General features: G+C 31.9%; 1 protein-coding gene across 3 annotated transcripts in view; it reads left to right on the top strand.

Moving 5' to 3' along the window:
• Nucleotides 1-14,948, top strand: part of zgc:152904 (uncharacterized protein LOC767777 homolog) — a 326,637-nt gene that overhangs the window by 265,362 nt on the left and 46,327 nt on the right. For all 3 annotated transcript variants that reach the window (XM_051106297.1, XM_051106313.1, XM_051106304.1), the window contains exons 9-13: nt 1,869-2,019; nt 4,435-4,622; nt 5,278-5,374; nt 10,192-10,365; nt 14,671-14,790. In XM_051106297.1, the coding sequence (XP_050962254.1) occupies nt 1,869-2,019; nt 4,435-4,622; nt 5,278-5,374; nt 10,192-10,365; nt 14,671-14,790 (730 nt within the window). The remainder of the gene's footprint in view (nt 1-1,868; nt 2,020-4,434; nt 4,623-5,277; nt 5,375-10,191; nt 10,366-14,670; nt 14,791-14,948) is intronic.

Below are 14,948 nucleotides of genomic sequence, written 5' to 3' on the forward strand. Positions count from 1 at the left end.
TTCTCAAGGCATGAAACACTAGGCACAGGTGCATCAGCTCTCGAATCTCATGCATTAGTGTGAGGGGAGGAAAGCCTGCGGGTCATCTGCTAGCCTACAATAATGGCCCCTGTCAAATAAAACACACAGCCGCTGCAGGACTGTCAGGAGCTAAAGCTAGCGCTGCACTCTAGACTACGAGGCATCAAGCGGAGGGTGGACACGTATCGATTTTTCAGGGAAGGCGAAGAACACTGATCGTTAAAGTGGGCGTTGGGGGACGGACTCCATCTAATCCCCTTATATTCAAAGTTGCCTATCTCACCGTGAGAACGGATAGTGTGACCGCATTACAGTCAGAAAGTGCTGCATTTATATTCATTGTAGCTCATTTGCTCTTTTGTAACGACATCTTACCTGATTAACACAAACTCAGTTTGCTCTTTTCCTCGAATTGCTAATATGATTTTGTCTGGGGTAGTGTAGTTAACTAAAAATAAAACCTTAAAAAACAATTTGCTACTTGAAATGAAATAAAAGCAAACATAAAAACTTTTTTTCATGTAGTTGCCAAAGCAACATTTCTCGTTTATGCGTTTTCCATTATTTAATTTAACCTCATGTATGAAAATAAGTAAAACTGTGTTTATTCATGATGTTTTTATGCTGGGATGTTTGTGAGAGATTCTGTAGTTTAATTCATTTGCTTGTGTTCCCTAAAAGACCCTAAAAGACCCTATCAGTAGGAACAGCCTAGCAACTACTCAACACCTTAGTAACCATATTCCCTAGCAGACCCATAGAACACCCTAGCTACCGCATAGCAACACCCTAGCAACTACTCAAAATACCTTTGGAACCATATGCCCTAGCAAACCCCTAGAACACCCTAGCAACTGCATAGCAAAACCCTAGCAACTACCATATAGATATGCCTTAGGAAACACATAGAACACCCTAGCAACCACATAGAAACATCCCAGCAACTACTCATAACACTTTAGTAACTATACATCTCAGCAAACACCTAGAACGCCCTAGCAACTGCATAGAAACACCCTCGCGACTACTCAGATCATCTTAGTAACCATATTTCCTAGAAGACCCCAGCATCTGCATAGCAACACCCTAGCAACTACTTCGAAAACATCAGTAACTTTGTGTCCTAGCAGACACTTAGAACACTCTAGTAACCACGTATCAACACCTTAACAACTACTTAGAACACTTTAGTAACTATACACCCCAGCCTAGCAAACACCTGGAACACCCTAGCAACCACATAGCAACACCCTAGCAACTATTTAGAACACTTTCGTAACTGTACACCCTAGCAACCACATAGCAACACCCTAGCAACTATTTAGAACACCTTAGTAACCAAATGCCATAGCTGACACCTAGAACACTCCAGCAACTACATAGCAAAACCCTAGCAACTACTCAGTAGACTTCAATAATATTGCATCCAAGCAAACCTCTAGGACACCCTAGCAACTGCATTGCAACACCCAAGCAGCTGCATAGCAACTCCGTAGCAACTACGCATAAGACTTCAATAACATTGCGTCCTAGCAAACACCTAGAACACCCTAGCAACCACATAGCAACACCCTAACAACTATTAGTAACCAAATGCCATAGCTGACACCTAGAACACTCAAAAAGAAATAAAACTAAAACTGCAATAAAAATGAAAAATAAACTGTATAGACCAAAAAAATGTAATTGACAAACTTAAACTTTAAATTTCAAAACTGCCAATATAAAAATAGTAAATATATGTATAATATTTTAATAGTATGTCAGTGATTGTGTGTGTCTGTATGAGGGTGATGGTGGCAGTGTTTATTTGATTGATGTGGATTGATGTGTTTGTGTTGGTGTAGAGTCAGGACGGCCGTGTGGAAGTGCGCGGACGCCACGGAAAATCCATGCTGACCATCAGCGGCGTTCGACTCTCAGACTGGGGCCGTTTCGACTGTGAAGCTCTCAGCAGGATCGGAGGCCATCAGAAGAGCATGTTCCTAGATATCGAATGTAAGATAAAGCGCAAAAAAACATCACATGCACACATTTACAGTAACTACAAATATGCCGTAGCATAATTTTCAGTGCTGGGGACGTTACACTAGAAAACTACTAATTACATCCTCTGCAGTGTAACAAGATTACAGATGACTTTTTCTAAAAAGTAGTGCATTACTTATTACTAATTACTTTCTAAATTCTAAATCTACCTAGACCAGTTGAACAATACAGTACACAGATTGGCATGAAACTGCTTTTAATTATTTCAAATAAATAATAAAAATAGCACTAATTATTCCTGAACTGACCAAAGTATTTAAAGGGTCATTTAACATTTTAACATTAGGCATTAAATTTTAATGTTAAATTCACTATAGAGTAGTCTATACACTATTACATCAGTAACATCAGAAGTAACTGTCATTAAATTACAAAAATTAAAAAAAAAAAAATTAAAATAAATATGAGTGCTCACTTACTTTACTTTTTCAAGAAAAAATTAATCCAGTTACAGTAACTAATTATTTGGTAATGCATTACACTCAGTGCTGTTTCTCTGTGGCTTTTCCAATGCATCTTGCTGTCTGCAGGCTGTCATAATTATTTTACCCCACAATTTTTCTTTACTGGCCTTAGAAATATGAACGAAAAAAAAAAAATCCTCAATGGGGCCAATTATGGAAGGAATTCTTTCCGAGTAATTAATTCCTCAGATTCTTATTAATTTCCAGATCCGTCTCCTGAAATACCAACACGTTGTTGAGGTCGCTTGTTTTCTGTGTCTGTTTTTATTGCCTCGAATTCTTTCATTGCACATTTATGTCACTCACGTTTAAATGCAAATGCTTGACGTGTCACAGTCGACAAATGCGATGAGATGCTAATAAAGCGCCCGTGTCCCTGAACGCACGGGCTGACCTTGACATGGGCGTGCGGCGGGAGCGTCTTCATGTCATACGTTTAGCGTGGAGGTTCACGGCCAGCGTGTGAAAAAGGACGTTGTGAATAACCGTGGCAGGAGGCAGCCGAGCGTTACCGGGCGCTAATGAACTCATTTATTTAGTACAGGCTCGTCTCTGCGCTGCTTCTCAGATGTGACGGACGGCCCGGCATCGCTCTCTGTAATGGAAGCCTTCAAGTCGGTGCAAAGCAGGAATAATACTGGATGAATGCAGATGCCTTACTGCTTAAACTGAAGCTCTGTGGAGTTTTAGCTTTGCAAAAAATGCATTTAGTCTTTATGACTCGTGTCTGTTTACTGTAGACGTGTCTGACGCATAATGGAGTGAGACTGTAACGTCGTTCTTTGTTGCAATCAATATTATGCTTCTCTAAAGACCTTTTTACGTGATTCACATCAACATACTCCAATGCATTTACACACATGGAAAGAAATTCAAGCTACCGAGTCACACGTAGTTCAGGCTGGTGTTATTTTATTATGGATATTAGATGATGTTATAGTTTTTTATTAATATTTTGGATATTGTTTTGTTTTATTTGATATTTTAGTAATTTAGTTTAGCACATTAGTAAGTTATTTTGTTTTTGCCATTTTTATGTCTATATAGTTTTTATTATTTATTGTTCAAGTTTTAGGTTTAGTTGCATTAACATACATGGAACATAACACGCCTTTTTTGTATAATTTTAGTACAATTGTAGTTTTTATATTTATTAATTTAGGAGATGCTTTTATCCAAAGCAACTTAATTGAGGAATACAAGCAAATACAACACCATACTATTATAGTTTTTAATTAATATTTTGTGTTAATATTTTGAATTAGTTTATATTTTTATATTCTCAGGGTTTTTTATTTTATTTTATTTTAAGTAAAGTTTTAGTAATTAGATTTTGTGTTTTAGCCATTTTTATTAGTTTTTGGTGTCAGCATAGGTTTTATTAATTTTTTATTTTAGTTTTAGTTATTTTATTAATAATAACAATAATAATAATATAATATTTTAAGATAAACTAAATGAAAATGATCATTTTCTTTTTTTTAAAGGTTAAAACCAGTTTTTATTTATTTATTTAAGTTTTAGTCCATTACAATAACCCATAGAAGACATTTGAAAGAGCCTTTATTTTTAATTCCAAAAAAAACTTCAAATGGCTGGTTTTACATGGTTTATATCTGGTCTAAGCTGGCCTGTACTGGAAAATATTTAATTTAATAACGTAGGCAACTTCACTTAGAAAATACTAGTACATTTTACAGAGAAACAGCATGTAATATTTAAATGAATGTGACTTTTTGGAATAGAAAGACTGAAATATTATCTACTCTAATAACAAGTTTTACGTTTGTCTTTACAGTGTTGATGGTTGATCTGCTGGGTTTCTTAGACCTTCAAACTTCGTCCGAACTTGTTTTTTCCAGTTTTATTTTTCTCAGTCTCTGTTTTTCTCTTTCACCAGATGCACCCAAGTTCCAGACCAATCAATCCATCTTCTACTCGTGGGAGGGAAACCCGGTAAACATCAGCTGTGATGTGAAGTCCAACCCTCCAGCCACCATGCTGTGGAGACGAGACCGCTTCACCATCTCTAGTCAAGGGACCAGCAACATCCGCATTCACAGCGCAGAGGGTCGATCGCTTCTAGAGGTTCAGCAACTTCACAGTCACATGCAATTTTAATACTTTATTTACATTGCACATTATTTTTTAATTCTGTACAAGCTGTTGCTCGACCATGACAGTAGTTGACCTGAAAGACAAAACAACCGTAAAGATGGTTTTTGCCGCTTTATTGCTATTGACCTAATCTGACATATTTAGAGATTAAAATGCATAAAATTGAGTGAATTCATGTGTAAAACAGAGCTTGTGTAGCTAAAATTGTAAATGTCTTGTGAAAAGTATCATGTCTGGTTTAAGACCAGTTTTAGTTTTTTTAAATTTATGTTTTGAATTATGAAAAGATATAATTGTGTATTTTAGATTTTTAATTTTATTTGTTTGTTTTAAATATGTCACTTTTTTATTTTTATATTTGCATGATTTTGCATGATTTCTGGTGAAGCAGTTTGGCCAGGGAAGTCTTTCTGGTTAAACTAATTATTTAAAAACATGATCTAAAACTAAATTAGATAAAGGCTGGTTAGCCTCTTGTTTAACCCAGTTAAAATGTATTTAACTTACACATGAACTGCTACTGTAACTGGTTTCGCATGGTTTCTCTGCAATAAAAAATATATATGTCGATATTGTTGCACTCATTTTCTGATTCTCCTGACGTCTGGTTTGTGTTGATCCACAGGTCACTCCAGTGTCCGACAGGGACTTTGGACGCTACAACTGCACGGCCAGAAACAACATCGGCGCTCGATACCAAGAGTTTATATTAGCGCAGGCAGGTCTGTGTTTACCACTAACACTAAACTTCACTGACGAGTCCAGCATGAAACCAAAATACACCTTTTCATTTTTAATCCCGGCATCTGAAAGATATTTACAGTTTTCTTTGGAGAACTTGTTAGAAACTAGATACCCACCAACAGAACTCTTATATATATTCAGGCTTCCTAGATAACAGGGAAAAGTCAACATGCTACTAACCTGCCAATCATGCTAACAACATGCTACAAACATGTTAGCAACAGGCTAGTAACTTGCTAATCATGTCAGTAACATGCTAGTAAATTGCTAATCATGCTAACAACATGCTACAAACATGTTAGCAACAGGCCAGTAACTTGCTAATCATGTTAGTAACATGCTATTATCTTGCTAATCATGTTAACGTTACAAAAATGTTAGCAACATGCTAGTAAATTGCTAATCATGCTAACAACATGCTACAAACATGTTAGCAACATGCTAGTAACTTGCTAATCATGCTAGTAACATGATAGTAAAATGTTAATCGTGATAGTAACATGTTAGTAACATGCTAATCATGTTACAAACATGTTAGCTGCATGATAGTATCTTGCCAATCATGTTACCAACATGCTACAAACATGTTAGCAACATGCTAGTAACTTGGAAATCATGCTAGTAACATGCTAGTATCTTGCTAATCGTGCTAACATGTTACAAAAATGTTAACATAGTGCTAGTAACTTGCTAATCATGTTAATAACATGCTAGTAACTTGCTAATCATGCTATCAACATGCTAGTAACATGCTAATCATGCTAGTAAGATGCTAGTATCTTGCTAATCATGCTAACAACATGATAGTAAAAATGTTAATCGTGATAGTAACGTTAGTAACATGCTAATCATGTTACAAACATGTTAGCAGCATGCTAGTATCTTGCTAATCATGTTAACAACATGCTACAAACATGTTAGCAACATGCTAGTAACTTGGAAATCATACTAGTAACATGCTAGTAACTTGCTAATCATGCTAACAACATGCTAGTAACATGCAAATCATGCTATCAGCATGCTAGTAACATGCTAATCATGTTACAAACATGTTAGTAACTTGTTAATCATGCTAGTAACATGTTAATAACTTGTTAATCATGCCAGTAACATGCAACTTGCTATTCATGCAAACAATATGCTAGTAACGTCCTAATCATGCTATGACATGCTAGTAACATGCTAATCATGTTACAAACATGTTAGCAACATGCTAGTTACTTGCTAATCATGCTAGTAACATGTTAGTAACTTGTTAATCATTCTAGTAACATGCTAGTTACTTGGTAATCATGCTATCGACATGCTAATCATGCTATCAACTTGCTAGTAACATGGTAGTAACTTGCTAATAATGCTAGCAACATGCTAATCATGCTAGAAACATGCTAGCAACATGCTAGTAACCTGCTAATCATGTTAACAACGTGCTAGTAACACCCTAGCAACTACCCTGAGTATCGTAGCAACCACTGCGGTTACCCTAGCAACCGTATAGCAACAACCTAGCAACCACCCGGAGTACCCTAGCAACCACCCCAGGTATCCTAGCAACCACCTTAGTAACCACCCTGGCTACCCTAGCAAACCCATAGCAACACCTTAGCAACCACCCCGGGTACCCTAGCAACCACATAACAACAGCCTAGCAACTAACTTTAAAACTACTTTGAACTTCAAACTAGTTAAAACTGGATACCTTCAAACTTCAAGCTTTTAAAACTGCTTTAAACTTTCTGGCTTGACTTTTTCAAGCCAATCTAAAGTTTGTCTACATACATAACCGTATAGTTAATAGTTGTTATACGTTTTCATAACATCTTTCTTTGTTCTTGAAAGCGACTCGTATGATATGAGAGTGCGTTTGGTGTGCGACCTGACAAACTGGTTTGCGTTTGATTTAAACCTGTTGTCATGTGCTGAGCATTGATGTATTATTGAAATTCTCCATAACAATATGTCCTTCCCATCTGGCCCTCGCTAATTTAACCGGAGCTAATCTTGTGTAGTGCTGCGTGATTTACTAGAGAGCTCGCTAATATACCAGAGTACTGTCCCATTTACTGTAGAGCTGCTTAATATGCCATGAAGAGCTGCAGTTCACTTCATCCAGCCCCAGAGAATCCACACACGCACACACACACACACATGCATGAATCCTGCATTCAAGACATAAAATAACATGCCGTCCAGAAGGTATAAGATGCAAATATTAAATGTTTTTACATATCTATTTTATATCTCTTGTATTTGAAATGCCATTTTCTGAAAGTGACATTTTGATGGTGTAGCAGATGAAATGTCTCTACTTTCATTCATGTGTGGTATTTCTGTTAATTGCTGGGGAGTTTTTGAAATTCATTTATCTCTGACATTTTATGGGCCTTTTCATCTTAAAAAGGGCAGAAACGTCTTCATTCAGATGCACGGAGTGTTTTATTAAATATTTTGTTAAATAAACAAAATGCTGTCAGTTACCAACCGCCGAGTTGCTGATCACGTAACAGCTCCGTGTCACTATTTATATATGCTAATATATATGTGCATTTTTTATTCAGCGATGCATAATTTGCATATTTCAATAGATGAAGACGCATTTCAAAACATTGCTTTTATGTACACTACATTTCCAAAAGTTTGGAATAGTTAACATTTTTTTTAATGTTACTAAAAGAAGTCTCTTCTGCTCACTAAGGATGCAGTAATTTGATTAAAAATACAGTAAATATTGTGAAATATTATTGCACTTTTAAATCACATTGATCAAAAGTGACAGTAAAGTAATTCATAATGCTCCAAAAAAAATATATTAAAAATAAATGTTGTGATTTATTTTTCTCATCCCTGTCAATTTTTACATTTTATATTTTCAGTGTTCATATTAAGCTTTTAAAGTTTTAATTTCTTCATTTTTAAGATTTTCATTTAATATTTATTAAATATTTAATATTTATTAATATTTTTAATAGCATAAGTTTTAGTTAAAAATAACACAGATACTTTTTTTTTGTAAAAAATTCTGTTTAGCTTTAATTTATTTATTTTTTTCAGTAATTTTAGTGTACTTATTTCACTTAGTTGCCAAGTCAGCATTTCTAATTTTCATTTTAGGTTAAGCTGTTTCTCTAATATTTACATTTAATTTTTATTTCAGCCTTATTTCAATCAACAAACATTTTTTATATTAGTTTTAGTTTAAATTAACAGTAACACTTGCATTATCCTATACATAAACTAGTGTGAATTTTGACATTTGATTTTTATTAATTTTTTCTATGTGATTTTGTCATTTTTTTATTGTTTTTTGAAAATATTTGTTCAGCTTTATTTATTTATTTATTTCAGTTTTAGTAATTTTATTACTTAAGTTTAAACGTATTTCCTGATTTACAGTATTTACTTTCATTAGATGCTTTCATTTATAAATTGTTGAAGCATTTATGTGATTTACATTAGCATCCAGGACAGAAGAAACACTATAAAGTACACATTTTTGTAAAAATTGTCATTACTGTAATCCAAAGGTGATAATAATAATAAGACTAATAATAATAAATAAATAATATTAAGTTGAATAATTTCCATGACATTCCATGATTTAATTTGACTAATATTACTTATTATATTTATTTACACAACTGTAAATAGTTTGGGGTCAGTAAGTTATTTTTATTTATTATTTTTATTTTTAAATGTTTTTAAATTGTGCTATTAATTAAATTTTCCCCAAAATTGTCATTACTGTAATGACAATAAAGGTGATAATAATAATAATAATAATAATAAAAACTGATTTTACTCAACTAATATTACTTATTTTATTTATTTACACAACTGTTAATAGTTTGGTGTCAATAAGCAATTTTTATTTATTTATTTATTTTATTTGATATTTTATTTTATTTTAAAAGTGAATATATTAAATTGATCAAAAAAAAAAAAACAAAATACACTGGTGGAAAAACAACAACAGCAACAAAAATTACTGAAAAATGGTGATTTTGCATGATTAAAAAATGTTTAAATAAATAAATAAATGCTAATCAGCATATCAGAATGATTTGTGAAGGATCATGTGACACTGAAGACTGGAGTAATGATGCTGAAAATTCAGCTGCGCATCACAGAAATAAATTACATTTGAGCATAAATTCATCTAGAAAACAGCTATTTTAAATCGTAATAATATTTCAGAATTTTTTCTGAATTTTAGATTAAATAAACGCAACTTTAGTGAGCACAGGAGACTTTTCAGCCAGTAGTGTTTATTTTAATAGGCCAGAATTTCATTGTGAAGACAGGAAACGGATTGTAGACAAAACACACACCTTAAAGATGACAGAAAACTCCTTATAGCAGAGTTTGAAGCGCTGGCTCTTATAGTGACGAATGTCTTTCACGACCAGAGTGATTCTTCTTCAACAGGAAGTTGAACCGTAGCCTTTTTCCTGCTGAGCGATGGCGCTGAAGCGCTCTTAGCTCTCGTCACTCACTAACACGGCAGCAGCGCAAATGATGATGCATTCTGACTTTCTCCAGTCCGCAGTTTATCTGATGCTCTTTCATCTGTTTATTTCTCATTCGTGCTTCATCACAGGATAAAAAGTCTGTCGGCCTCTTTATTTCACACCAAATGAATGAAGCTGCATTCACATGCAGTTCAGAAAATGTTCAGAATAAAATACTAATGCAAACACTGACGTCTTTAGTGTATTAAGCCCCCAAATGTTGGATTTTGAGTTTAAAGTGTTGCCTTCGCAAGCAAATATCCATTGACGTTTGTGTTTTTCCACAGACGTCCCATCGCACCCGTACTCCGTTCGCCTCACCGCCGTGTCCCAGCGTCTCGCCACCGTCTCCTTCATGAAGCCCGACTCTCACGGCGGCGTCCCCATCAGCTACTACATCATCAACTACAAAGACACGAGCGCACAGGACTGGAGGACGGTCAGGTCACATGGAGTTCAGAGTGAGTCTCCGATCAGTTCATATCAGTCTCCGTTTGCTCTACGCTCTTGTTTTTGCAGTGATGCCATAGAAGAACCAGTTTTGGTTCCCCAAACAACCTTTCAGTGAACAGTTCCTAAATAAACATTTTGAAGAACATGTAAAACTTTTTGACTATAAAGAACCTTTTCTGCATTTGAAAGGTTCCATGGATGTTCAAGGTTCTTCATGGAATCATTGACGCCAATAAAGAATTTTTATTTTTAAGAGTGTAGGATGTTGTTTATGCTATTTATTTTTTAAATGTACTAATTATGTACTATCAGTAATAATTTAATTCTATATTTGTCATTCATTTTTGTCATTTTTGCAATGTGCTTTTGTATTTTCTTTAAGTATTACTTTTTATCTTCAATTTATTGTAGTAAATTTAGTAATTTAGTAAAAAGTAATTTTAGTACTTACATTTAGACTTATTTCATTTCAGTTATTTCAGTTTTTATATTTATTTTCTTCACATATATATTTTTAATTATTTAATTTTTTATTTTATTTTAATTACATTTCTGTGAATGTTTTTAATTTTATTTTTATTTAAATTTTTATTAAAATATAAAAAGAATAGCACAAGCACTAACATAAAACTCTGACTTTTCAATAGACATTAAACTACTGACATTATTGTCATATGCTAATATTCTTAGCTTCTTTGTGACAAATGTTGTTTTTTCATCATCCTTATGTCAACTTTAAATTTTTTATATTTTCATATGAATTTTTTTAGCTGTTTTTTTTAAAAAAAGATTTTTATTTAATATTTAATAAATATTTAATTTTATTATTATTTAATATTTTTTTTGATAGTTCACTTTTTAGTTAAAAATAACACATCCTAATGAACATAAAACTTCATGGACTTATGGAACAGATATTTAACAACTGACATTGTGTTATTGCTTATATTGTTAACTCATTTATTTTTTATCATCTCTATGTCAGCTTTTAATTTTAGATATGTTTAACATTTATTTTAGCTTAGTTTTAATCATTTTGTTTTGCTTTTATAATTTTTATTAGTGTTTCATAGATATTTTATTAATATTTTGAGTTAGCTTTTTATTTATTTATTATGTTTTTTATTTTAGCTTACGTTTTAGTAGTTTTGTTTTGCGTTTATCATTTTTATTAGTGTTTTATAGATATTTTATTATTTTTTGAGTTAGCTTTTTATTTATTTATTTATTTATTTTATTTTTTATTTTAGCTTTACTTTTTAGTGATTTTGTTTTGCCTTTATCATTTTTATTAGTGTTTTTATAGATATTTTATTATTATTTGAATTAGCTTTTTGTTTTTTGTATTTTGTTTTTTTTTTTCATTCATTTTAGCTTAAGTTTTAGTAATTTTGTTTTGCTTTTATCATTTTTATTAGTTTTCTAGATATTTTATTAATATTTTGAGTTAGCTTTTCTTTTCTTTCTTTTCAAAATTTATTTTAGCTTAAGTTTTAATAATTTTGTTGTGCTTTTATCATTTTTATTTACGTTTTTATAGATATTTTATTCATATTTTGAGTTAGCTTTTTTTTTCTTCATTTATTTTAGCTTAAATTTTAGTAATTTTGCTGTGCTTTTATCATTTTATTAGTGTTTTTATAGATATTTTATTAATATTTTGAGTTTTTTGTTTATTTTTTTAATAATAATATTTTAATATTTTAATTATTGTAATTTTGTTTTGTTTTTTTTAATATTTTTAATTGTATATTTTCAGTTTTCATTTTAATTTTAGCTTAAGAAAAAGTAATTTTTATGTGCTTTTTTTTTAGAAATATTTCTGCTTAGCTTTAATTTAGTTTATTTTATTATGGTTTCATTCATTTTAGTATACTTTAATTTTAGCCTAAGCTGTTCATCTAATATTTACATTTAATTTTTGGTTTCAGCTTTATTTCAATCAACAAACATTTTTTTAAGTTTTAATTACCAAGAACATTGATATTAACCTACATAAAAGAGCATGAATATTGAAATTTGTCATTTTGTGTCATTTTAGCCATGTGCTTTCGTCATTTTATTTTTGTTTTTTGAAAATATTTCTGTTTAGCTTTCATTTAAACTCATTCGTTTAAACTTATTTCAGTATTTAGTGTAAACATGATGCTTTCATTTATAAATGGTCGAAGCATTTATGTGATTCACATTAGCATTTAGGATGGAAGAAAGTCAAATATATATTTTATTTAACAGATCATCTTCGAGATGTTTCTATCCTCAGAGCAAAAGTGTGAAGCTCTGCCATTAAAAGCAGCATTTAACCCAAAGAAATGCATGTTTGCTGTCTTCTATTTTCCTAAAAGCTATTATCACTTCTCGAAGCGAGTGTTTTTGCAGGATCAGGATGTGTCGACAGTCATTTCCATTAGGTTTGGAGCATCTAAACACATTTGCACATGCAGCAGCAGCAGCGGCGATAATGACTTCAAGCTGTTTGTTCATTAAAGCGCTTTACCTTTGGCCAAGAATTTTCTGTGCATCAGGCCTTTAAATAATGCTTACTGTGCTAAGTGTGATGTAAAACACTACTAAGAAATGGAAACATTCCAGCGCATGTGGTTCTGTTCCTCTCCTGCGCGTCTCAGTCCCGCGGAGCTTCACGCGTCGCAGAAAACGCAAAACAACGAGTTCAACTTCAGACCGGCGACGGAAATTCAATGAGACGTCGGCCTAAAAACGTCCTTGTTATGGTCTCAAACTCAAATTTAGAGCGTAATTACTTCAATTACATCCACATAGTCTTTGTGGATTTTTAATTAAGAACTCAATGTTCTTTGACTAAGTAGAATAAGCGCGCTCATTGAGCCGGTTCATTTTTATTAGTGCTTTCTCATGTAAATGAATGACTGCAATCACCGGCCAAGGTCTTAGATTTGCTAAAGCACTGCTTTAATGTAAAAATACATATTGAGGGTTAGATCTATTCAATGATTTCAGAATTATTACGGGCTCTTGATGAGAACTTACCATTAAAAACCTAGTGCTTATGTGCAGACATCCTTGAGTAAGATTTACCAGTATGTATATATACTTGAGTTTTATTAATATTTTGAGTTAGCTTTTTTAGGTTAAGTTTTAGCAGTTTTGCTTTGCTTTTATCATTTTTATTAGTCTTTTTTTTTTTTTTTTTTTTTTTAGCTTAAGTTTTAGTAATTTTGCTGTGCCTTTGTCATTTTTATAGATATTTTATTAATATTTTGAGTTAGTTTTTGGGTTGGGTCAGATTAATTTTTTTATTTATTTTAGCTTATGTTTTAGTAATTTTGTTTTGCTTCTATCATTTTTATTTTATTAATAAATATTTTATTAATATTTTGAGTTAGCTTTTTGGGGGGTTTTTTCTTTCTTTTTTTCTTATATTTTAGCTTAAGTTTTAGTAATTTTGTTTTGCTTTTGTCATTTTTGTTAGTGTTTTTTATAGATATTTTACAAATATTTTTAAGTTAGATTTTGGAGGGGTTTTTTTTCTTTTCATTTTTTATTATTATATTAGCTTAAATTTTAGTTATTTTGCTATGCTTTTATCATTTTTATTAGTGTTTTTATAGATATTGTATTAATATTTTGAGTTAGCTTTTTTGTTTGTTTGTTTTTTGTTTTTTTCATTTATTTTAGCTTAAGTTTTAATAATTTTGTTGTGCTTTCCTTATTTTTATTAGTATTTTTAAAGATATTTTATTAATATTTTGAGTTAGCTTTTTTCATTTATTTTAGCTTAAGTTTTAGTAATTTTGTTTTGCTTTTATTATTTTATTAGTGTTTTTATGGATATTTAATTAATTTTGTGAGTTAGCTTTTTGTTTTTATTTTGTTCATTTTTTTAACTTAAGTTTTAGTAATTTATTAATATATTTTATTAATATTTTGAGTTAGCTTTTTTCATTTATTTTAGCTTACGTTTTAGTAATTTTGCTGTGCTTTTGTCATTTTTATAAGTGATAGAGATTCTATTAATATTTTGGGTTAGCTTTTTTTTTATTTTAATTTTTTTTTTTTTTTCATTTTGCAGGGTAATATTAGTTAACAGTAATGACCATTTTAATTTATGTGCATTTGTCATTTTTATTATTATTGTTTTGTTTTTGTTTTTTTCCTAAAAATTGATATTAACTTTTATATTAAATTTTTGATTCAGTTAGTACTTTTAGATAATAACCTCACATTTTATACCTATTTTATGTGACTCAGATTAGCATTTAGGACACAAAAACAAAGTCAGATTTAGTACTTTCAATAAAACTCAGACGTTCTTTCTTTCTTCTGTCTCTCAGCCACTGTGGTCCTGGCTAACCTGGAGCCCAACACGACGTATGAGGTGCGCGTGGCGGCCGTCAACGGAAAGGGTCAGGGTGATTTCAGCCACATGGAAACCTTCCAGACGTTACCCATCCGTGAGTTTTCCTCCATCTCTTCTGTCTCAGATCAGTTTCAGGTGATCGTATTTAAACTCTCACGCCGGTTTGTTCAGTTCACGTCATTCCCGTCACCGTGTGTTTGACAACAAGCACGATGAGACCTTTCTCACAGTATGAGAATGATATCATAAAGT

This window comes from Labeo rohita, chromosome 1 (genome assembly GCF_022985175.1).
Source record: "Labeo rohita strain BAU-BD-2019 chromosome 1, IGBB_LRoh.1.0, whole genome shotgun sequence".
NCBI classification, from domain to species: domain Eukaryota; kingdom Metazoa; phylum Chordata; class Actinopteri; order Cypriniformes; family Cyprinidae; genus Labeo; species Labeo rohita.